Source organism: Hyaena hyaena, unplaced genomic scaffold (assembly GCF_003009895.1).
Source record: "Hyaena hyaena isolate Hyena2069 unplaced genomic scaffold, ASM300989v1 scaffold_119, whole genome shotgun sequence".
NCBI classification, from domain to species: domain Eukaryota; kingdom Metazoa; phylum Chordata; class Mammalia; order Carnivora; family Hyaenidae; genus Hyaena; species Hyaena hyaena.
In genome coordinates this window covers 722,039-744,728 of record NW_024080750.1, presented here as the reverse complement: position 1 = coordinate 744,728, position 22,690 = coordinate 722,039, and the positions used below count along the sequence as shown (strand labels likewise).

Genomic DNA, 22,690 nt, shown 5'->3' with positions numbered 1-22,690 from the left:
CCTGCCTTCAGAAGGCTGAAGCTCTGGTCCGGAGGGGCCGCCAGGGACCCCGCACCCGGGACCGTGGCTCCAGACGGAGGGCGAGACACAGATGAGGGGACGGGGAAGATGAAGCTGTGGCTGGCGGGTGGGTCGCAAGGCAGGGAGTGCGGGAGACGCGCTGGGAAAGCAGCAGCTGGAAGCCTTGGATGCTGAGCGAGGGGGTTGCCTTCGGTATTTTTTAAGGTTGATAATGAAAGAAACTCAAAATGAGAGCGGTGGCTCATGGAACTAGCTGGAGGCAAGAGGGGCCCTTGAGCAATCAGGATGTGGGCAGGAGCTGTATTTTAAATGCCCGCTGGTACAGCTTCCTCAAACCGGTCATCCCTCCCTGAACCTGTATCTGAGCAGCATCCGGAGCTATGACCCCAAACGGCATACCAGCCATCCACCCCATATGCCCCAGGGCCCCTCTGCCACCCACCACCTGGGAAATACTGGGGACCTGATCAATGTCAAGGAACCCATCAAGCGAGGAGGGCGGAGCTGTCGGTACCTCCCCGCATGCAGGGCAGCGGGGCCTGGTCTAAGCCAGGGGCTGGCCCGGGTCTAGGCATCGCCCAGCCAAGGCAAAGCTGACTGGCAGCTGGGGGCTGTGGGAAGGGGCGCACTGTGCCCCCCGCAGGGACGCTCGGGACCCCCTCCGGCAGCTGGGCCTAGGGCTCATCCAGACTGTGGTCCAGTGGGAGCTGCCAGGGCGGACTTGAGGTTGGGCCTGGGTGGGCTCAGCATATGCTAGAGGTCAGGGCCACCAGGGTGTGCTGGGGCCCGAGGCCAGGGCCTCTTCCTGGAAAGGCTGTCCGGAGAGCTCTGTGTCCCTCACTTTGAAGGCAGGACCCACTGTGGGGGTGGGGGGCAATGGGGCTCGGGGCCTGTCCCGGCCTGGGGCCTGTTAGGCTGGTGGAAGGGGGGACCCTGCCAGGCTTTGGGGCCTGCCTCCGGATCCGGGCTGCCCGGTTTTCGGGCCCGCCCCGGGGTTCCGGGCCTGCTCGGGGCCTGCAGCCTGCCGGCATCTGGGGCCTACACCGGGCCCGGGGCCGGGCAGCTGCCGGTCGGGGCCTGCCTGGCCGGGCCGGCGGGTCGGGGCCCGCCCCGGGGTCAGGGCCGCCCGCTCCGCCCCGCGGGCCCGGCGCCCCCTCGCGCCCCCTCGCGCCCCGGGCGGGCCCTGCACGTCTCGCGAGCGGCCCGGAGCGGCGGGGGAGGCGGGGCCGGGCAGGGCCGGGCAGGGCCGGGGCGGCGCCGAGACCGGGGCCGGAGCGGAGCCCGAGCGGAGCGGGGCGGCGGCCGGGCCGGGCCGGGCCTGTTGGGGGGGGGGGGGGGGGGGGGGGCGCGGGCCGGCGGAAGATGGCGAACGTGGGGCTGCAGTTCCAGGCGAGCGCCGGGGACGCGGACCCGCAGAGCCGGCCGCTGCTGCTGCTCGGCCAGCTGCACCACCTGCACCGCGTGCCCTGGAGCCACGTCCGCGGGAAGCTGCAGCCCCGGGTCACCGAGGAGGTGAGCGGGCCGCGCGGCCGCCCGGAGGCCCCGCCCGGCACCCGCAGGGGCGCGAGGCCAGCCCTGCGGCGCTCGGGTGGGGGGGGCCTCCCCCTCCCCCACCCGCCCCCCGGGGAGCCGCCTCCAGGGCGCCGCCGCCGCCGCCGCCTTCGAGGGGTGCGCGCGGCCCCGCGGGGGAGGAGCCGGCCGCGCGCTTCCGGAAGCCCTCCCGGCGGCACCTGGCCGGGCCCACCCCGTGCTCGCAGCTCGAGGCCAGGCGGCCCCCACGCTGGCCTTTTAAATCCCCACCGTGTAATCCCACAAGGGTGGAATCGTGCCAGCAGACACACACACGCGCGCACACGCGCGCACGCACGCTTAGCTCCAGCAAGAGGCCACACGTCTTAATTACAGGGTCGTGGGTGCCCTGGGGAAGCTGCGAAAGTGCCCTTTCAGCGACACAGGCGCCCGCGTGCAGGGACCGGCTCCCGGCGAGCGGGCTGTTTGAAGTCTGGTGTCTGTCTCTTGTCTCTCCCCTTCTGATCCAGCTCTGGCAGGCGGCGCTGAGCACGCTCAACCCCAACCCCACGGACAGCTGTCCCCTCTACCTGAACTATGCCACCGTGGCCGCCCTGCCCTCCAGGGTGAGTCGGCACAACAGCCCTTCCGCTGCCCACTTCGTCACCCGACTTGTGCGGACCTGCCTGCCGCCCGGGACCCATCGGTGCATCCTGGTGAGTGCCGAAGGCCGCCCGCCTCCTACCAGCAGGGAGTCTGGCGTGCCTGCCCAGCGCCCTGGCCTGCGGTGCCTCCCTGGTGGACATGCGGCCACAACCCAGGGCGCTGTAAGCCCTGCTTACACACGGGGCAACTGAGGTCAGAGAGACTAGGCCATTTACCCCCGGATCATTTTCGGTGTCAAATCTGAGACTCAGACCCAGATTTGCTGAACCCACTCCCCTCCGTGTCCTCCGTGCCCCACTACTCTCCTGTCTGGGAGGCAGTCCACATCTGGTGGCCGTGTCCCTTTGTCACGCAGTGAGGCAGTGGCTCCGGGCAGGCCCCTGCACGGTGGCTTCGTTGGGGCCCCTCTGTCCAGATTGTGCCCCAGCCCTGCCCGAGCTCAACCCCTGTGGGTTTGCCCCTCCTCACGGCTCTGCCTGTCTGTGCTGCAGATGGTGTGCGAGCGGTCGGACGCCTTCGCCTCCGCGTGCGCCCTGGCCCGGGCTTTCCCCCTCTTCACCCACCGCTCGGGGGCTTCGAGACGCGCGGAGAAGAAGACGGTCACGGTGGAGTTTTTCCTGGTGGGACAAGACAATGGGCCCGTGGAGGTGTCCACCTTGCAAGTGGGTGTCTGCAAGCTCAGACTGCGTCCCCTGGGCCTGCGCGAGCTGGGGGCCGCTGGAAGGGGAGCTGGGGGGTCTCTCTCTGTGTCTTCCCGGGGGTGTGTGGAATGTGGCACTGGGGAGCTGCAGCAATTCCTGAGAAGGCCCCCGAGGCCTTTCCAGAGCCAGGCAGCTGGCCCCCTCTCTCAGGGGAGGCTTCCTTTTCAGGATTCAGTCTGTTTGACCAGTATTTACCAAGCACCTAACCAGTGCCAGGCACTTTCACATTTCGTACTAAGAATCCCGTCTGCGTGTGTATCACCTTACCTTCCGTGGTACACTTTTACACATGTTGTTGCATTGGACCTTCAGAATAATCCTTTTATTTTTATAACGTTTATTTACTCTTGAGATGGGGGAGAGGCAGAGAGAGGGAGAGAGAGAAGCCCAAGCAGGCTCCATGCTCAGTGTGGAGGGATTCCAGGTCAGAAGTCCTTGTATGGGGGTTGCGTTCCTACCACACATCCTCCCCTGCCTCCCGTGGCGACTGACCCCTGACATCACCCTCCTCGTCCCGGCCAGCCCTGGGCTGTGCTTCCCACCCCACCCTTCACTTCTGTCCCAGCCCCCGCACCCCTGCCTCCACCTCGAGGAGGAGAGGCCGTGCTTCCGTCCCCACGTCTCGTAACAGCTGCCTTCCTTTCCTTCCATTCCTCCCCAGACGTGGAAAACACACAGGCTAATTGCTTTGCCGTTCTGAACTCCCTTCCCCCACCTCAACCCACAAAGTGGAGGTTCCACCCCACTTCCTGACATTGTTTTTTTTTAAGAGCCCTGTCTGCCAGCCTGGGACGTTTGTCATCCCTCCTGGAAGGGTCTGCCCCACCCAGAGTCGTGCCTCCTTCCCACGTCCCCTGTGGCCTATGACCTCTTTATCTCTTTCCCGACCTCCCGGCCTTCCCGTCTCTGGGTCCTGGCAGGCCTGCGGGGTCGCCCCTCCGCCGGGCACGGCTGAGCACTGCCCCTGTCGCTGCAGGGGCTCCTTCTGAGTTCAGGCCTCTCCGCACCAGAGCCCGGGGCTGGAGCCTGAGCAGCACCCGGGCCATCCCCACCCCCCACCCCCTCTAAGCGCTCCTCCCTCCCTCCCTGCGGGCCATGGTGGGCTGCCTTCCTGCTGGGCCTGGACCCCGCCAGCCTCCCACCTCCTCAGCCTCCCCGACCAGGTCCTTCCTGCTCGGGCCCCGCCTGCTCTCAGTCGGGCTTCCGCCCACATCCCTTTCCCCTGGGGCACCTGGCCATCCGGCTGAGATGGCCTCCCTCACAGTCAGGCCCTCTGCCCGCTGAGCGCGAGCCCCATCCCACCTGATGGGATACGTCTTTGCTCAGCCTCTGTGCCCCAGGCTGGGATAGAAGCTTCCAGAGGGCAGGGACCTGGTCTGTAGCCCCAGCACGGCCCAACCTGTGGCCAGGGCCACTGGGCTGGTGGGTCTCCTTGACCCCCATCCGGGGCATCCTGCTCTGCCCACTGCCATGGGGAGCTCCCCCCTGCACCCCACTGCTCTCCTGGACCATTGCAGCAGCCTCCGGGCTGGCCTTGCTGCCTCCAGACTCCCTCCCTCCCTCCCTCCATTCCCCCTTCCTCTGGCCACGTGAGCTCGGTGTCTTCCAGTGCTTGTCAGGTAGCAGGAAGTGCTCTTAGCGAGCGCCCACGCCGCCGTGCTTAATCCTCTCAACAGCTCTAGGCCTTGAAGCCTGTCCTTATTCCCATTGTAGAGCTGGGTAGACTGAGTCTTTGTAACTTTAGATGACTTATGGGGGCCCCACCAGCAAGGGACAGAGCCAGGTCTTAACCGCGGCCACCGTCTGTCAGTCCTCTGTCCCATCTGTCCTGGGTCATGAGCGCAGGAGCGCTTGACGCCCCATGTGGCCTTTTCCATACTTTGGGGCCCCCCTCAGCCACCCTCCAGGTCCTCTTAGCGTCTGGGCTCCTGTGGCCTCTCCTCCCCCCTCCCCTATAGCGTGTAGCCGGGGAGGGACATGGTCAGGTTCCCAGGGCCTGGTGTGGAGCCTGCACACAGGAGGAGCCCCCCGAAACGTGGGTGGAATGAAACGAATGAACGAATGAACAAATGCTTGATCCTGCTTCTGTGATGGGGAGGCTGAGGCATGAGGAGGCACAGCTCTTCATGAGGCTCTGAGTGCTGGAGGGGCTCCGGGAGCCCCCCCCCCCCCGCAGGAGCCGCCTGCCCGCTCCCCCGGCCGCGCCGCACCAGGAGCTCTGAGCTCACGGAGGTCGGCTGGCCGAGCGCGTGGCCTCCTTAGCGACGAGTCTCAGGGCACTGACGCACTTCCCAGACAGCGGCTGTGGGCTGCGTCAGCAATGAGCAAAGGTCTCTGCAACGCCCGCGGACGGGGACCCTCGGCCTCCCAGAGGGGAGCTCGCTGTCAGGCGGCGGGGACCACACGAGCACATCTCATATCTGAGCTGTCAAGTCCTGCGTCTCTGCCTTTGAGGCTTTGGGGTTTAATTACCTGGGAATGGCAGAGGCCCTCTGAGCGGTTCAGCAGGGTCTAGGGGGAGGCTGGGCTGGGGTCAGCCCCGAACCTGCCCGCCCCGACGCCGTGGGGCCGGGAAGGGCGGTGATCCACTCCAGCTGTCCGCACGCCCATGCACCTGTGCCGCTCTGCTCTTCCCACATCGCCTCTTCCCTGCGCGCCAGGGGAGGCGGCCGGCCAGCCCAGTGTCTGAGGCGTGGGGGTGGGCATCGGGGTGGGGCAGGTGGAGACGAACGAGAAGGCAAAGAGCTTCCAGGATCGGTGTTGAAGCAAAAGCAGGGCAGACGTTCTTGGCAGAAGTTAGCGGCAGGGCTTAGTGGGGCGGCCGGTGTGTGTGTGTGTGTGTGTGTGTGTGTGTGTGCGCGCGCGCGGTGGGGCGGTAGGCGGCGGCTGTATGCAGCTCAGATGCCCGTCTAGAGGGCCTCCCCTGTGCCGGGCTGAGTGTCATGGTGGGCGGTGTCGGGTCCCTGCTGCCTTCTGGGCTCTGGGCCAGTGTGTGAGCTGTCCGAGGCAGGGTGGGCACCCTGTGCCCAGAGCACGGGCGTTGAATGGCTGGGAAGACGGGGGCAGGGAGTCTTTACACACCCACATGGGGCTCAGGTGAGAAAAATGCCCTCCTGATGGCCGGAGGGCCACGAGGAAGGCCAGCAGGTTTGGGGGTGCAGGACAGAGAGTACTTTTACTCTGCTGGGAGGGTCCAGAGAAGCTTCTGGAGGATACGGCCTTTAAAAAGCACCCAGAGGATGGCTAGGGTCTTGACCAGAGGAGAAGGGAGGGTGTATTGGTCAGCTCAGGCCACAGCAGAAGACCACAGACGGGGTCTTCACAGGTGTGTATTTCTCACAGTTGTGGGGGCCTGATGTCCGAGGTCTAAGCGGGGTCTGGCATGGGCCCCACTCTCCTGACCTCGTATAAACCTGATGCCCTCTCACAGGCCTCCTCATTCCATCACACTGGGGGGTTAGGGCTTCATAATACAAGTTTGGGGGCGACGCAGACGTTCAGTCAGAAGCAAAGGCTTGAAGCAAAGGCTGAGGGATTACTGGACGATCCGGGTTGCAGGCAAGGTCAGGGCTGCGCTGAACTTTGTGCAGGGCGCCTGGCGGTCACAGGCACTGGGGAGCAAGCGCAGGCAGCGTGACCCTCTCCTCCCCGCCCCACCCCTCGATGACGTCAGCCGCCCCGAAACCTCCCCTAGGGGCTGCCGGGGTGCCTGTGGTCCCTATGGGAACAGAGAGGGCGGGACAGCCCTTCCGGCCTGGTCCTGGGTCCCCAGTGAGGGCCTCTGGTTTTCTTGCCCAGTGCTTGACAAGCGCCACGGAAGGCGTGCGGCTGGCTGCTCGTATTGTGGACACTCCGTGCAACGAGATGAACACAGACACGTTCCTCGAGGTTCGTGGCCCCGGGGAGTCTGTGGCACCGGGCTGGGACCGGGGCGGGAGAGGCGTTAGCAGGCCTCGAGGAGGCCGGAGGAGACCCGGGGCCGGAGGGGGCAGTGTCCACAGTCTGTGCGCCTTGCCCGGGGAAGTGGGGGGCTGCCGTGGACGGGGTCCCGCTGTCCCCCCAGCTGCGAGGGGCCACCAGGCCTCGGCTGAGGGCGGAGGGCGGACAGAGCCTTCTCCCCAAGGCCTCTCTGCAGGCCTGCAGCCATGAACTGCAGGAAATTGCAGTTTGGAGGGCGAGCCTTCTGTCCTGGGTTTAATCGCGCCCAGAGCGGAGAGAGCTGGGGCCCTGGCCCCCCTCCGTCGCGCGGGCGTCTGCTCATCCCTGGCCCAGAGCTGCGGCCTCGCCTTGATGGAGGCCACCTTCACGTGTCTTTGTGTCGCTTTTCCATGACCGTGTCCAGGAGATTAAGAAGGTTGGAAAAGAGCTGGGGATCACCCCGACCATCATCCGGGACGAGGAGCTGAAGACAAGAGGATTTGGAGGTGGGTGGGGCGGGGCCTCGCCGGCCGCGGCCTCAGGCCGGTCCTGGGTGCTGGGGTGCGAGGGTGGAGGTGGGTCACACGCTGCGTTGCCTTGAGCTTCCCCCGAAGGAGGCCAGCCTGCATCCAACACCCAGGCTGGACCCTGGGAAGTAGACCGTCTCTGGGGGAAGAATGAGGCACTGATTGAGGTTCTGGTCTGGATTCTGGAAGCCACGGTGTCCAGGTCCTTCCACGGCCCGCTCTCCCGTCCACGAGGGCTACCGTCCTGGCTCCCTGGACCAGCTCAGCAGGGCCTTTCGGCTCCTCGAGGGCACAAGCCCATGTCTGCGTCAGGGCCTCGTCTTCACGGCCAGCCCGCTTTCTCTGGAGTACTTCCCCGAGACACTGGCACAGCAGGGCCACCACACCCTGCACGTCTTGCGCGGAAGTTGCCTTCTCAGAGGGCCTTTCCTGGTGGCCGGGCACATCCTCCCGCCCCCCATGCACTAGGACAAGGTGCTCTTGGTCTGGCTGGGGGAGGGGCACTGTACTCTTGATCTGTGGCTGCCAAACAAATGATTCCAGAAGGAAGTGCCACACGCTCCTATGGGTGGGGATTGGGCACGGCTTAGCTGGGTGCTGGGCTCAGGGTCTGTCCCGCATGGAGACCCAGCATGTTGACTGGGTCGGCCGTCATCTGAAGGCTCAACCGGGGCCGGTGATGTGCTGCTCTCTGTCACCCGGCCTTGGCTGTCCCTTGTCACGAGGGCCTTTCCTTGAGCAGAACTCACAGGCGGCAGCCGCTTCCCTCAAAGTGTGATTTCTGGGCGAGGAAGAGTGAGCGGGCGAGGGAGAGCCAAGGTCTTTTTTCGTAACCCAATCTTGGAAGTGGGATCTCATCACTGCTGCCGTAGCCAGAAGCAGGGCGGCCTGAGGTTCCATCCACATATAGGGAGAGGGGCTCCACGTGCTCAAGAATGCCCAGAGGCGGGGGTCACAGGAGTGCCTACCTCAGGTCACGTGAACCCACCCACAAGTGGAGGGAGGGGCTGCTCCTGTCAGAGAACTCGTCACACAGGAGAGGACATCTGCGGTGGGCCATGCAGGACGTGTAGGAGTTTGTCAGACCGCCGTTATCAGTTCTCGTCCTGACCTTTACGATTGTTCGCTCCGGTTACCGGGGGACTTTCGGGCATAGCTTCTGCCCACAACAGGCTTTCTTGAGAAGAAGGGAAACGGCACGGCAGCAGTGAGGCAGCAGTGGGAGTGAGCCTGGGAAGGGTGGAAGCTTCGGGGTGGGGGAATGAGCGTGGGCCGGAGTGGCCTTGAGGCAGGATCCAAAAACCATTTCATTCTGCAGTGGTGTTCATTCCTTTCTGGGAATGATACAGGTTTCTGTTTTGGTTTTTTTTTTTTTCTCCTCAGTGGATTTTTTTTCTTAACGGTACTTCACATAGAATTCATTCGCAGCCCCAGCGCTTTGGAGCTAATTTGCATTGCCCGCTGCCACGCTGGCCAGGGGCAGGAGAGGGGGCAGGTTCCTCCCTCGGGGACAGCACACGCTCCAGGAGAAACACCCACACGCCCGTGGATATTTCCAGGGCTGGGGGGCGGGGAGAGCTAGTGTTACTGGGGGGCTGCTGGGAGGTCTCTGCTCGGTCCAGCCTGAGCCCAACTGACCCCCACCCCGTGCTTTCTGTAGGAATCTATGGTGTTGGCAAAGCCGCCCTGCACCCCCCCGCGCTGGCCGTCCTCAGCCACACCCCAGAAGGAGCCACCCAGACCATCGCGTGGGTGGGCAAAGGGATCGTCTATGACACCGGGGGCCTCAGCATCAAAGGGAAGGTGAGGTGCTGGGGGCGGCGCTCGGGCAGGGCCCGGGGTGAGGTTGGAGGCGGGCTCCTCAGCGCCTAGAGGTTGCGGGGACCTTGGCATTGGGGCGTGCCTCCGGGGAGCCGGGCTCGGGCCGAATCAGTGGGGCTGATTCCTCTCCTGAGGGGGAGACGGTTTCGTGTCCACACTGCAAACAAAACTGGGATCCAGAAGGAGCCACAGAAACGATCAAAAGGCTGGAAAACTAACCCGAGGAGGCCATGTTTACGGACTCGGTGCTTCTGAAGAGAAGGGTGTGGAATGGCGCCCACCATCCCCGTGACCATCCAGAGAACCTCGGGGGGGTCCGCACGAGCCCGCGCGGGGAACAGGCCCCCGGAGAAGGCCGGAGGGGATCGGAGCCACAGGCAGGCAGCCGGCAGGTGTCCCGGCGAGGCCGGGTCTCGCAAGTCTGGCCCGTGAGCGGCCTTCAGGCGGGGCCGTGTCCGGGGGCTGCGTCTCCCCCCTCCACACCCAGCGCGCCCGGGCCTGCTGTGCCCCGAGAGCTGAGGTGGCACCAGGAGGAGGAGGAGGGCCACGTCTTCATCTGCTCACGTCACACACTCGCACTGAGCAACTACTGGGCACCCGGCCTGCGCCGGGCTCTCCGGCGCCAAGACCCAGAAGGCCTGGGAAGGAGCAGGCATGTGAATTCGGTGCCTCCGGAGACCTGGGAAAGGAGAGCCAGCCTTGCCAGCGACGGGGCCGTAGAAGAGACAGGACGGGCCAAGCTCACGCAGAGCAGACGCGGAGAGCTGGCGGCCGGCGGGGCTCGCAGATGTGTGCTGTTGGCCCGGCGTCGCTCTGTAATCCGAGTGAGTTCCCGGCGTTTACAAAACAGGCAGGTTCTCACAGAAGGCTGGCTGGCTGACCCTCGGTAAACTCGGCGGACTGGCGGCACGGGCCCTGTCCCCCTGGCAGCGCGGGCCGCAGCTCCGGCGCTGCCCGACCCGAACCCCAGTGCTGGTCGCTATTTGGGGTAGAGGCTGTGCTGCCTTTTGCACTGACTGCTAGTCTGTCTAGTGCATTTGTCTAGTGCATGGCCTTTTTTTTTTCTTTTTTAACATTTATTTTTGAGAGACAGAGGGAAACAGCGTGAGCGGAAGAGGGACAGAGAGAGAGAGAGGGAAACACAGAATCTGAAGCAGGCTCCAGGCTCTGCCCGACTCGGGGCTCGAACCCACAAGCTGTGAGATCGTGACCTGAGCTGAAGTCAGATCCCTAACCGGCCGAGCCAGCCGGGTGCCCCTGTGTTTTCTTCTTTGTTCTTTTGTAGCATGCTTCCTCCTGTAAACAACATTATTTTCAGGACTAATTGGGAAATGATCCAATAATAAAGGTTTAAAAAAGCAAACACCTTCCATTCTTATTATCATGCCAGCGAAAAATTGAAGTAAATGTTACAGGGGTTCCTGGCTGGCTCAGTGGGTGGGGTGTGTGGCTCTTGATCTCGGAGTTGTGAGTTTGAGCCCCACGTAGGGTGTGGAGATTACTTAAAAATAAACCTTTAAAATAAATAAGTTGATGAATATTATAGTATGCATAGAAAAGATAGTAATGTATCAACACTTTTAAATAACATTAATGGGACGTTTTGTTTAGGAAACAAGTATGCCTCCTTTGTGGCCTGTCGTGGTAGCAGATGTTAGCATTACGGTGTCTGTTTTCAGGCCTTTGCTTCTGCACATTTGTCCATGATTTTACCCAAATTGATCTTTTCCACATCTTTACGTCCACTGCATGGACAGAGGTGCCAGATTTGTGAGTCCGTCTTCACTCGGGGTCGGTCCAAACTGGTCCAGAAACACAATTTTAATCGTGAAGAGTTTCTATTGCGTGAAGTGGCCAATACACAGATACCCAGGAAAAGTCTTTCATGTAAGCGTCACTTGGCAGAGACTTGGCAGAGAATCTTGTTTTCCAAGAAACTCCAGAAATTGTGATACTGTCTGTGTCTTCAGTCCTTCGAGGTTGATTTTAGGGGCCTTCAAAGATCTGGGGAGTAAAAGCATTTTAAGCAAGTCCAGCGGTTCCCTTAGATGGAGAGAAGCTGAGAGCTCCAGGCTCCCCGCGCCCTGGGGTTTGCTCGGAGCCCGTGGTTGGAGGCGCTGTGGGTGCCCCCATTTCTGACGGAAGGCACGGCGTGGAGCCGGTGCTGGCCCAGCCAGCCATGCACCTGGCAGTTAACAGCGTCCATGTAGAATGAGGTTTCTAAAAGGATACGTAATTACAGTGGGTGGGTTGGAACCTTTTATTTATATGATTAGAACTCACTTCAAGCCACGGATTTTTCAGGAGAAATATTTTACCACTGATGGTGGCAGGCAAACCAACTTTTAGCCTGTTAATTGTTATTTTCAGGCTCCAAAGACAGTGGAGCCCTGGGCCGCACCTGGTGCTGGCCACCACCGTCTCTCCCCCGTGACACTGGCTCTCGCCCTGGAGGCAGCTGACTGCCAGCAGGGGGAATTGCAAGCTCGTTTCTCCTGGGATCAGATGCTTATTCGGGATGCCGGTTTGTTGGAGGGCGAGTGAGAAGCAGGGGCTGCTGGAGGATGAGGCATATTGCTGGCGGCCCCGGTCCAGTCCTGCGGGACGGGCCAGCCCTCTGTCTCCAAAGACTTCAAAGGTAAATCAGGATCAGTGTGAATTTAGGTCTCAAATGTGTGAGTCTCAGAACCCCTCCCTCTCTCAAAAAGGATCAATCCCAAGAAGATTCTTTTTTTATAAGACTGATGTCTGTTGATATTTACCCTAGTGGAAATTCAAACTGGGGAAAGATAATAATTTATTCTAAAATAACAGTATAAATCCATCGCGTGTAAATGTAAATATTTTATGAAAATAACTGTATTTCCCGGGATGAAGAGAAATCATTGAGAAGAGTGGCATTGTTTTACGTTTTGCCAGCCTCGTTCGTGTCTGCCTTAATAGAAGACAGCCAGGATCTCGTTGCTGTCTCTGCATTTAGTCTGTTGTGATCTGTCGCTTTAGTTGAAATAGAAAAAGAAAAAGAAAATCTGGACTCGCTCATTTTGTAGTTGGAAAAGGGAGAAATATTTTAGTGCCCTTTACAGACAACCAAGGACATTCGTCTTTGCTATTATTACACCAAAACTCGTCAAGTGGGAGTGTCTGCAAGCGTAGTGGTCGTGCGGGATCAGAAACCACAGCAGTGGCTCTTTGCACTCCGTTACGTTAACATCTACGGTCTGTCATGGACTCGGCATGATCTTGTGGTATCATGCATGGGCCACTCAGAAGACTGCCCGCGGAGTTATGCAGAACCTCTAAATTTTGACACAAAACATATTTTTTTTTTCTGAGAGAGAGAGATTGAAAGCATGAACAGGGAAGGGTAGGAAAGGTAGGAAAGGTAGACACAGAATCTGAAACAGGCTCCAGGCTCTGAGCTAGCTGTTAGCACAGAGCCTGACGCGGGGCTTAAACCCATGAACTGTGAGATCACGACCTGAGCCGAAGTCAGACACTTAACCGACTGAGCCACCCAGGTGCCCCACAACACATAATATTTTTAAAGTCACACTTGGTCCCACCATCTGTGTCATTGTATTTCTAAAAAATTTTAACAAAATGTTTATTTATTTTGAGATAGAGAGTGAGCAGGGGAGGGGTACAGAGAGATGGAGTGAGAGAATCCCAAGCAGGCTCCACACTGTCAGCACAGAACGGGCATGGGGCTCGAACCCACAAACTATGAGACCATGACCTGAGCCAAAACCAAGAGTCACACATTCAACTGAACCACCCAGGTGCCCCAGCTTATAACATTTTTAAAAGTCATGCTCCGTCCCACCATCCATCTCATTTTTAAATTTTTTAATGTTTTATTTATTTCTGAGAGAGAGAGAGGGAGAGAGAGACAGTGTGAGCAGGGGAGGGTCAGAGAGAGAGGGAGACACAGAATCCGAAGCAGGCTCCAGACTCTGAGCTAGCTGTCAGCAGAGAGCCCGATGCGGGGCTCGAACCCACGAACCGTGAGATCATGACCTGAGCCGAAGTCGGATGCTTAACCCCCTGAGCCACCCAGGCACCCCTTAAAATCTCCACTAGGAAGCTGCCGCAGAGGCAGATACAAGTTTTTCAAAATCATGATTTTTGCTTGAAAGCTCAGGTTTTACCCCGGCGCCCGTTGCTGTCGGTTCGTCTCCCGGAAGTGAGAGTTCCACTTTGTTCTTTTTTAAGGAAACATATGCCAAACACCTAAGTCCAAATAACCCGCAGGAGTCAGCTGTTCCTTGAGGTAAGAACGCTGTTCAGGAGCAGAGTTCTCTAGCTGAGCAGAGAACTGGGCCCCCGGCCCCCGCCCTGACCGCCCTGACCGTCTGGTGAGAACAGAACGGCTCCGCACACACCTTCCGTTCCATCACGCAGAACATCGAAAACAGCTGTACTCGGCGGCGGCAGAGACTTTGAAACATTAGTCACGTATCTGCGTCAGCAAGGAATCAAGGGAGTGGCCCCACTATGACTCCGACTCCGTGGAGGGCGGACGTGACAACCCCGTGAATGTCCCAGGTGGTGACATCTTCCTGCTACTCTGGAAAGCGTCTCTTTTGTTAAACTGGGAACAGCATGGTGGGGGGCCGTCTGCAAAGCTCACGTAGTCAATTGAGTTACATTTGCCACATGGTGCTCCTTGTCTATGATCGGGAGGCTGCCCCGGTGACAGGGAGACACAATTTCAGCGACCATCTCCAGCTATTCTGTGCCGGCCGTTTTGCAAGTGGTTCGATTTCAGATCTGAGGCCCCTGTTTTTCCATTTAAACAATCCTGTGCTTTCTTGCTGATCAGGTCAAAGAGACACCTTATTGTCAATAGTGCTCGCCCGATCGTCGTCACTCAGCTTAATTGTAAAAGCAGCTCAGTTTATGTCTAAAAATACTTTCCATTAAAACCCGAGGCTTGTGTAATCCGATAAGGGTTCAGAAAAATCACTCTGTGCATTTCAGACCCAAATCCTACATCTGATGCCCTGTTGTTAATTTAAAGTATGAACTTGTCAATTAGAGCTGGGAGTCTCTCGAATGTAAAAATGTGTAACCATTCTCGCCCGGTTTGTAGGAAAATCACAGTTACTCACAGTCACTTCGGCAGCATGAGGGGCCCGCGCGCCGGCCCGGCCCCTGTTAGACACGGACGGAGCGGGCGGTGGGGTTGGGGACTGGTGACAGTGACCTTGGGGAAGAGTTCGCATTAACCTGAGTGGATTGTTTGAGACGTTGATGTCGAGGAGCAGGGAGAGCTTCGGGGAAGCCTGTGCCAGAGCCCGGCGGCCCTGCCCGGACACCTCAAGATTCAGACGCCCCAGACCTCAGTTTCCTCCTCAAAACTTGGGCAGAGACGTGGGCAGAGAGAGCTGTTGGCAGGCAGACCCCAGGGGAACTCGGCAGCCTGGGGTTGGGAGCCCGGGTCGGAGGAGCCAGTCTGGGGCAGCTCCCCGGCTCCCCGCCCTCCCGCCTCTGGTTCATCAGGTAACCCCCAAAGCTCTGCTCCGGCAAAAGGATCCCGTCACCTTCGGCCATTATGTCCCATTGCCTGTGGGGAACGGTCGCGTGACCCCTGGCCGTTTCTGGGCTGCTCTGGGGCCCTGGTGTGCCAGGCAGGGGCAGGGCCCTGCTGAATGCAGGCCCTGCGACCACGCCTGCTCACTGCCACCCCCGCCCCTCTGTGCCCCCTCCAGACCACCATGCCGGGGATGAAGAGGGACTGCGGGGGCGCCGCGGCCGTGCTGGGGGCCTTCAGAGCTGCCATCAAGCAGGTGAGTGTGGCCCCCCATCTGTAGCCCTCTGGGAGGGGGGCTCCCTGGGTGTGGGCTCTCTTTCCTCCCCCACCCCCACGCCCCTGTGTCCCCCCAGCTCAGCACCTCTCTCCCTGCTCTTCGTGGACTTCCAGGGCTTCCTGCCTGCGCTGGGGCCCCTCTGAGCGTCACCTGTCCTGAGCGTCACCTCTTCATAGAGTCTCACCTCTGACAGGGGCACGTCTTCCCGGATACATTGCCTTTTCCTGAGCGTGTCCATCCCCCCACCACTCAGGGTGTGGCTTCTGTCAGGCCCCCAATGAGTTTGTGTTCAGTGAAGAAGCCACATGGCGTGAGCCACATGGGGTGACACCTTCCTGCTTCCTAGGGGCCCGGCCTTCACCTCACCACATACCAGACTTTCTTTCTCCTCCAAGTGAAAACAAAAAACAAAAGCAAGGTCTACACAGACAGTTTCCGACTCTGGCTGGTCAGGGGTCTAGCCTGTTGCCCGAGACAAGCAGACGTCCCAGGAGGAAGGAAGGCCCTGTCTGTGGGTGGGCATGAGGGAGGGTGCCCGACTCTGCCTGGGGGCTTCTAACAGGGCGGAGGGGGTTGGCACAGCCACCAGCCAGGCCGGCTCCCGCGTCTGCCCCGCGCTGGTGCCCGCCGGTCTTCTGTGAGCAATAACCAGGCCGGAGGCCTGAGCGGGACGTGCCGGAAGGAGCTGGGCCCTGTGCTGGCTTGGTAGCTGAGCTCGTGAGGACGCGAGGGGGCAGGCCCCAGCTGCAGGGTGCCCGCTGGGAGGCCCTCTCGGGGGGGCACAGCCGTGGCGTGTCGGCGGCCCGTGAGAGGCACCTGGAGGGCTCAGGCGGCCACACTCGGGCCCCGTTGCCCTTCATGGCGGTTGCTGCTCCGAGGCTCTGGGCCGCCTCCGGACAGGCTGGCCGGGAAGCGCCTGCCCCAGCAGGTGGACTGTCCAGGGTCCAGCTTCCTGCTCACTGGGACCCACTTGGCAGTTGGCACTGATTCCTCACCTGGCGGCCATGAGTGGTCTCTGGACCATCTGACCCATCCGCGTCCAGGGGTGCTATAGCGGGGTGCTGAGGGCCCCTGCACCCCCAAAGGCCACAGCCTTGAGGCTCCACCCTTAATCCCAGTTTTGTGGGCCTTGACGTGAGCCATGAAATAAATCACGGTGATGCTGGCTTAGGACCCACCGGGGAAACTAAGAATCTGCACGTCTGTGAGTGGGAACAGAGTGCTGAATGAACAAATAACCCGGGGAGGGGAGCCCTGTTTCCGGAGAACACCCCCCCCCCCCAATGCCAGGGCCTGACGGACATAGCAAGTCAGTGTTGGGCAGTCAGCACCGTAGCTGTCGCCTCAGGTGCGCGCGAGCGAGCGACAGCCGCTGGAGCCAGTGTGTGGAAACGCGGTGGGAACAGGACGGCTGGCACGTCCGAGAGTGAGCTGGGGGGACGCTGTGTCCCTGCGACGTCACGGGGGCGGGGGGTGCACAGCGCATGATGCACCTCAGACAGCACTGGGAGAACACAGCACACCTCTGGGCGTCCTGCCAAGCGCGGGCCCGGAGCTCAGGGAGGGGGAGACGTGTGAGGCCACCAGACTCGGGGGCCAGGCCCCAGCAGCCCCAGCGCGAGGGGACTCAGGTGACAGCCAGGCGGGTGAGCCCGGGCTGCATCCCACCACCATGTTGGCGACATGGTCGTGCTGTTTGCACTGGGGGGTGGGGGTGGGGCAGTCAGGGGTGTCCAGGAATTGCTTGTACCATTTTTGTAAAATTTTCTGCAAGTTGGAAATTATTTCAAAATGAGAAGTTCTGCCATTTTTAAAAAGGGGAGGACATGCCTGCCGACGCGAGGGCTTGCCAGGGCCAGTGGCATCGGGTTCTGGGGCGGTGGTGAGCCTCCAGGCCTCACTTACCTCAACCCTCGGCTGCCTGCCTCCCCCTGGGGTCCTCTGAGACCCGTGTGTCACCCCCGCTGCCCAGTGCCCTGCAACCTGAGGACCTGCAGTGCCCTCTAAGCTGGCCTTCCCCAAGGGGACCCCACACCAGAAGCAGCAGCACCCCAGACCTTCTGGATCCAAAATTAGGGGGTGGGAGGGCATCCCACTGGGTCAAGTTGGGGGCCATGGTCTCTCCGCCCCGCTGTCCTGTTCTGCAGACTCCTCTCTGGGCCCAGACCCAACCTGGCTTCCTCCAGGAAGGCCTCAGGGCTCCCCTCCTTCTGTGGTGGGGTCCACTTCTGTGGCTTCGGCGCCCAGGGGTCAGCCCGTTGTCTCGAGGCCACTCGTCACATTTTATTTGATCCCAGCCACTCACTCCCACGGGGATGAAGACAGCTGGAGGCGGGGGCGCAGTGACAGGGACATCAGCCGTTGGGGGTCTTAGCGAGGGAGCTCTGACGGAGGGGACTGGGGGTCTGGAGGCCATTAGCCCTTGTGCTCGCACAGCCAGGCGTGAGCGTGGTATCGGCCCCGGGACGCGAGTGGGGTGCTCCCCCGGGCACTGAGTGTTGGGTTCAGGCTCCCAAGCTGTCCCAGCCCCGCGCTGTGGCTCCTGCCCATGCTGCTGGCTCTGCACCTGTGGCTCGTTGCCTGTTCCTGAGAAAGGTTCCGTATCTGTCAGCTGTTTGTAAGAGCCCCGGAGGGGCTGGGGGTCCTGGAAGAGCCCTGGAGGGGCTGAGGGAGGCCTGGGGGGCCTGGAGGGGGCCGGGGGCCTAGTGCACCCCGTGTCCGGAGGAGACACATCTTGGTTAAGGGCTTGCATCCGGGACAGACGTGGGGTGTGGGACCTCAGCTCCCCTCGATTCCCCCTGCCCGTCCCCCCCGCCCAGGGCAACGCCTGCTTGGGGTTTTCTGGGGCAGGTGCCGGGCCCGTGTAAGACGGAAACTGCCTCAGCCTGTTCTGTGCATGTTTCTCTGTGTCCACACGTCAGTTTTGGCATCAGAAAACCAACTTCACACCTAAACTTGTGTGAGGCAGGCTCCCCCCAAACCCCCACGCGTGTGTATGCGTGTAGCTTGCTTTCGTACGCCGATGCGGAGCTCAGACGGTTTGTACGGTGGGAGACATTGATCACTGCCCATGTTTTGTGGGCTGGAGGCAGGGGCTGAGCCGGGTAGGTGGGAGAGCCAGGAGGAAAGCCAGCAGCCGCACCCCTGGGCTCATTCCCCGCAGCGCGTGGGCTCAGACGGAGGAGGAGGAGGTGAGACTCCCCCAGATGGGGAGGCCGGGAAGTGATGGGCGGCAGTGCTCTCGCTCCCCGGCGCGCTGTCTGTGTGCCGTCCACGGGGGTCAGAAAACGGGCCGGTTCTGTCTGCTCCACGCGCTGCCGGCCGGTACCTGGGGCCTCTGCCTGTGTTCCCTGCAGGGTTTCAAAGACAATCTGCACGCTGTGTTCTGCTTGGCCGAGAACTCGGTGGGCCCCAACGCTACGAGGCCAGACGATATCCACCTGCTGTACTCAGGAAAGTAAGGCTGGCTCCCTCGCCCCCTGGCTGCCCTCTGGGCCTGTGGGCCCTGCTGGACCTAGTAGTGGGTGGGTGGGGAGAGGCTGTCCTTCCCAGAGCCAAGCTGGTCAGTCCTGAACCGCGGCTGGCCTGGGGCCGATCTCACCCTGCGCACTCCAGCCTGAGGCACGTCCTGTCCCAGGAGCCCCCGGGCAGCAGGCTGCTGGCTCCAGGGGCCCAGGAGCGGGTGGTGGGTCACCTCCCTGGATGGGGTGAGGGGCTGCCTCAGGGTGCCTGGCTCAGGGTCTCCTCTGCCTTAGCGGGATGAACCCTGCCCAACCTTAGGCTTAAAGTTCTTTGTGTCTCTAAAGCCCTGACCCCCTTAGACTCCCTACTTGGGGCCCCTCCCTGCATTTCCCCCTCGAACTGCTCCTTCCCGGCTGCGAAAGGACACACTGAAAAGCCAGTGGGCAGCAGCTGGAGGGGCAGGTGATCCAGATTCGCAGCAGTGTGCGGGGTGACCCCCAGAGGGGCCCGGGGCTGGCCCAGTGCACATTAGGCCACCCAGACAACCCTGTTTTCCCATCTTACAGATGAAGAAACCAAGTCACAGGGGGCTGGGTGGGGTGGGGGTGGGAATGACCTGTGGCCCCCGCTTCTGACCCTGGCGTTACATTGCTGTAGGGGTGGGAGCGGCCCTGCCTTCCGGAGTGGAAAGCGGGCTCTCATGGGGTGTCCCCAGTTCCGAAGGGACCAGTCCCAGTGCCCCGGGGAGCACCGTCCCTGAGCAGGGCTCTCCGCTACATCCTAGGACTGTGGAAATCAACAACACCGACGCCGAGGGCAGGCTGGTGCTGGCGGACGGGGTGTCCTATGCCTGCAAGGACCTGGGTGCGGACATCATCCTGGACATGGCCACGCTGACTGGAGCGCAGGTGGGCCGCCCCCAGTCCTGGTGCCTTGTCCCTGGTCCTGGGGGAGCCGCGGGGGGCTTGTCCCTGGCGCCCCGTGGGCTGCAGGTGGCGGAGCCCCTGGGCTGGGTCCCAGCGTCAGGACAGCGTGGGAACCCGTCCTCCCTGGTGGCTCACGTGGTCTCCCGTTTCTTTCCGCTTTGCTTCTCCCTGCCTCTCTCGCTCCGGCCCTCCCTGCACCCCGCCCCCCTCCCAGGGCATTGCCACGGGCAAGTACCATGCTGCGGTGCTCACCAACAGCGCCGAGTGGGAGGCGGCCTGCGTGAAGGCTGGGACGCGGTGTGGGGACCTGGTGCACCCGCTCGTCTACTGCCCCGAGCTGCACTTCAGCGAGTTCACCTCCGCCGTGGCCGACATGAAGAACTCGGTGGCGGTAGGTTTGCTGGGGCCTCCCCACCCAGCGCCGGGTGCGGCGGGGTGGACAGAGTCCCAAGTGACCCCGACAACTAGCAGCAGTGTGGACAGGGGGCCCCCCCAGCTGGGCCCCACATCCATGCTCAGGATGGAACCATCCAGAACGTGGATGGGGTTTCCTCACCACTGTAGGACCTGCCTCCGTTGGCCCTCATCACCTCGTTTGCTGACTCCACAGCCTCCCCGGGGTGAAGGCAGAACGCTTAACCCACGTGCGAACCCGCTTAGCCCTCGGCGTCCCTGTCTGCGGGCTCCCCGCGCTGGGCACCTTCCCCCCCAAGCCCCTTCTTGCAGAAGCAGGGGGAGGCGGTGGCTGAGGATGATGTGGTCCAGGGGACATGGGGGCATCCTCAGCGGGTCCGAGTGGACCCTGAACTCGCTTGGGTGGAGCCCCTCTCCACGCCCCCACTGCTGGCAGCAGAAAGGTCACCGTTTATCCTTCTGTCCCCCAGGACCGGGACAACAGCCCCAGCTCCTGTGCCGGCCTTTTCATCGCTTCTCACATTGGCTTTGACTGGCCTGGGGTGTGGGTCCACCTGGACATCGCCGCACCTGTGCACGCCGTGAGTCCAGACTCCCCGTCTGCCCCCCACCCCCCCGCATGCACCGCACGCTGGCCTGGCCACTCCCAGAAGTGGCGGGCCTGGCCCGCTGTGCACCCAGAAGCCCTCTCTGGCTCCAGGCCGAGCTCACCAGACACATTTCTGTGCTGAGACTCATACCGCCTGTGGCCTGACCTCGGCCAGCGGTGCCCCCAACCTCTGGTCTCTACATCCCTGGAAAGAGAGGGGCCGCTGTCCTTGGCTGGAGACCCCCGCCCTCGGCTCACCCTTTCCCACCCAAGAAGACTCGGGGCGGGGGGGTGAGTCGGGGCCAGAGGGCAAAGAGCCATCCCACCGCCTAACTCAGCTCTTGAGTGGCCGGATGGCAGGAGGGGGCCACAGGGCAGGTGGGGGCCGGACGCCCTCACGCTGACCCGGGAGTCCCTTCCCGCACAGGTGGGCAGGGGTGCTTGCCGAGCGGGCCGAGCCCAGGCTGGCAGAGGGGCTCAGTCTGCCCCGTGCCCACAGGGCGAGCGCGCCACAGGCTTCGGCGTGGCACTCCTGCTGGCGCTTTTCGGCCGGGCCTCCGAGGACCCTCTGCTGAACCTAGTGTCGCCACTTGGCTGTGACGCGGATGCCCAGGAGGCGGACGCCGAGAGGGACTCCAAGAGACGCAGGCTGGTGTGAGGGGCGGCTTCGCGACACAAGGCTCTTTACCTCACTTTGCACTGATTAATTTTAAGCAATTGGAAGATTATACCTTAAGATAGCCTTTGGTTTGTTTTTATTTTTAGTTGTCACAGTGATAGAAACAGCTCCTTCCTTAAGACAGCTCAGGGTCTGGAGGAGGGGAGGGAGCACCGAGCACCGGGGCTCGCGGCTGGTGGAGTCACGTGCCCGGCTCCCTGCCGGCTTCACACGCTGCTCCCCGCAGGGGCCTCCTCACGACCTTGAGGCTCCACGTTGCACGGATGGCCTCCTCCCCTGCTCCGCGCTCGCAGTGGGTGCCCGTGGCTTTATCCTCGGCCCCAGGCCCCGCACACGGCATCCGCATCATGCAGAGCCCAGGCCGTGCCCCAGCCGGGGCAGCCACTCCGCCTCCGGGCAGCCCACCCCTTTCGAAGGATGGAAGTGACTTGTTTTAGGGACCCAATTTTATGGAGCGAGAGGAGTCCCTGGGCCGCTGGGATTCCCTGGAGGTTGAAGTAAACATGGCTGAATCGCATCACACCTCGCCTCTGCCTCCTCTTTCTCTCACCCTGGCTGCGAAACCCGCCCCGAGGCCTGCCCGAGGCTGTGAGCCTCCCCGCCCTCCCGCCTTCTCAAAACCTGGCATCCGGCTTGGCAGCTCGCTTTTGCTGCTGAGAGCCCCGGGGTGTGTGAGGACGGGTGTGGGGCCAGAGCCCTCGGTCAGTGCCTGCACAGCCCAGGCTGCCGTGGTTTTCTGAGGTTTCACGGTGTGGACTCCCCACGGGAGGCCCCTGCGGCTTTCTGGGGTTCTCCCAAGGTCCTGTGGTCTGCAGGGAGGGCTGGCCCCGCCCCAGCACATCACCAGGCGAGCCGAGCACCGGACTGAGTCAGGTGTGTCTCAGCAGTGAAGACCCCCTGGGCACGGCCTTAGGTGCTGAAGGGCAGGGTGTCAGGAGGCTCCCCTCCCTGGGACCCACGCGTGGCAGGTGAGGCAGGACCTTTGTCCCCTCCTATGCTCTATCCCAGTGGGCTGCATAGACTCCAGCACCACCTGGCATAGAGGAAGCGGCCCACACTTCCTCGGCTGGGGATGGAGGGGGAGAATGTGGCTTGTGGGACACAAGTCACCAGGCTATGCCCTGGCCCACTGACCACCCCATCCCCGCCATAGGGTCCCCAGACTCCCAAGTCCCTTCCCAGCTCTGGCTATCAAGGTGACTCTTTCTGGGCTTAATCCCAAGCTAATATTTATTAACTGCCTGCTGTGTGCTCAGTCCCAGCCGGGCCCGGAAAAGGCCGGGAGCAGCTCTGAGGCCCCAGCCCCGTCTGGGAAAGCCCTCACCGGACACATTAACTAACGAATAGCAGTCACAAGGTGGTAGGTGGGCTCTGTGAGGGGAGGGGAGGCACGGTGGGTGGCCAGAGGGGCCAGGAGCCTGCACGGTTCATTAGCCTGCTTAATGGCCTTGCAATTGGGCAGCCCTCTCCAGCTTCCCCAAGATGCCCCAGGGCAGGCAGGTGTCACCGAGGTGGCCGAACTCCTTCTCCGGGCAGCTGGCACTGCCCGCGCCCCCCACCAGGGGGCTGCAGGATGCAGGGTCAAGGAGCAGGGGAGGAACTGAGTCTCCCTTGTGCAGGCACAAAGGCGGTCTCCGGGCAGGG

General features: G+C 61.9%; 1 protein-coding gene across 1 annotated transcript; it reads left to right on the top strand.

Annotated features, from left to right (window-relative positions):
• Nucleotides 1–1,369: 1,369 nt before the first annotated feature.
• NPEPL1 (aminopeptidase like 1) lies at nucleotides 1,370–21,568 on the top strand. Its single transcript, XM_039236888.1, has 12 exons — nucleotides 1,370–1,533; nucleotides 2,061–2,246; nucleotides 2,688–2,858; nucleotides 6,696–6,785; nucleotides 7,240–7,321; nucleotides 9,003–9,145; nucleotides 14,878–14,955; nucleotides 18,333–18,433; nucleotides 19,223–19,346; nucleotides 19,579–19,755; nucleotides 20,249–20,359; nucleotides 20,867–21,568. Exons 1-12 carry the CDS (start codon nucleotides 1,384–1,386, stop codon nucleotides 21,023–21,025), a joined length of 1,572 nt encoding a protein of 523 aa, XP_039092819.1. The 5' UTR covers nucleotides 1,370–1,383; the 3' UTR covers nucleotides 21,026–21,568.
• The last annotated feature ends 1,122 nt before the right edge of the window (nucleotides 21,569–22,690 follow it).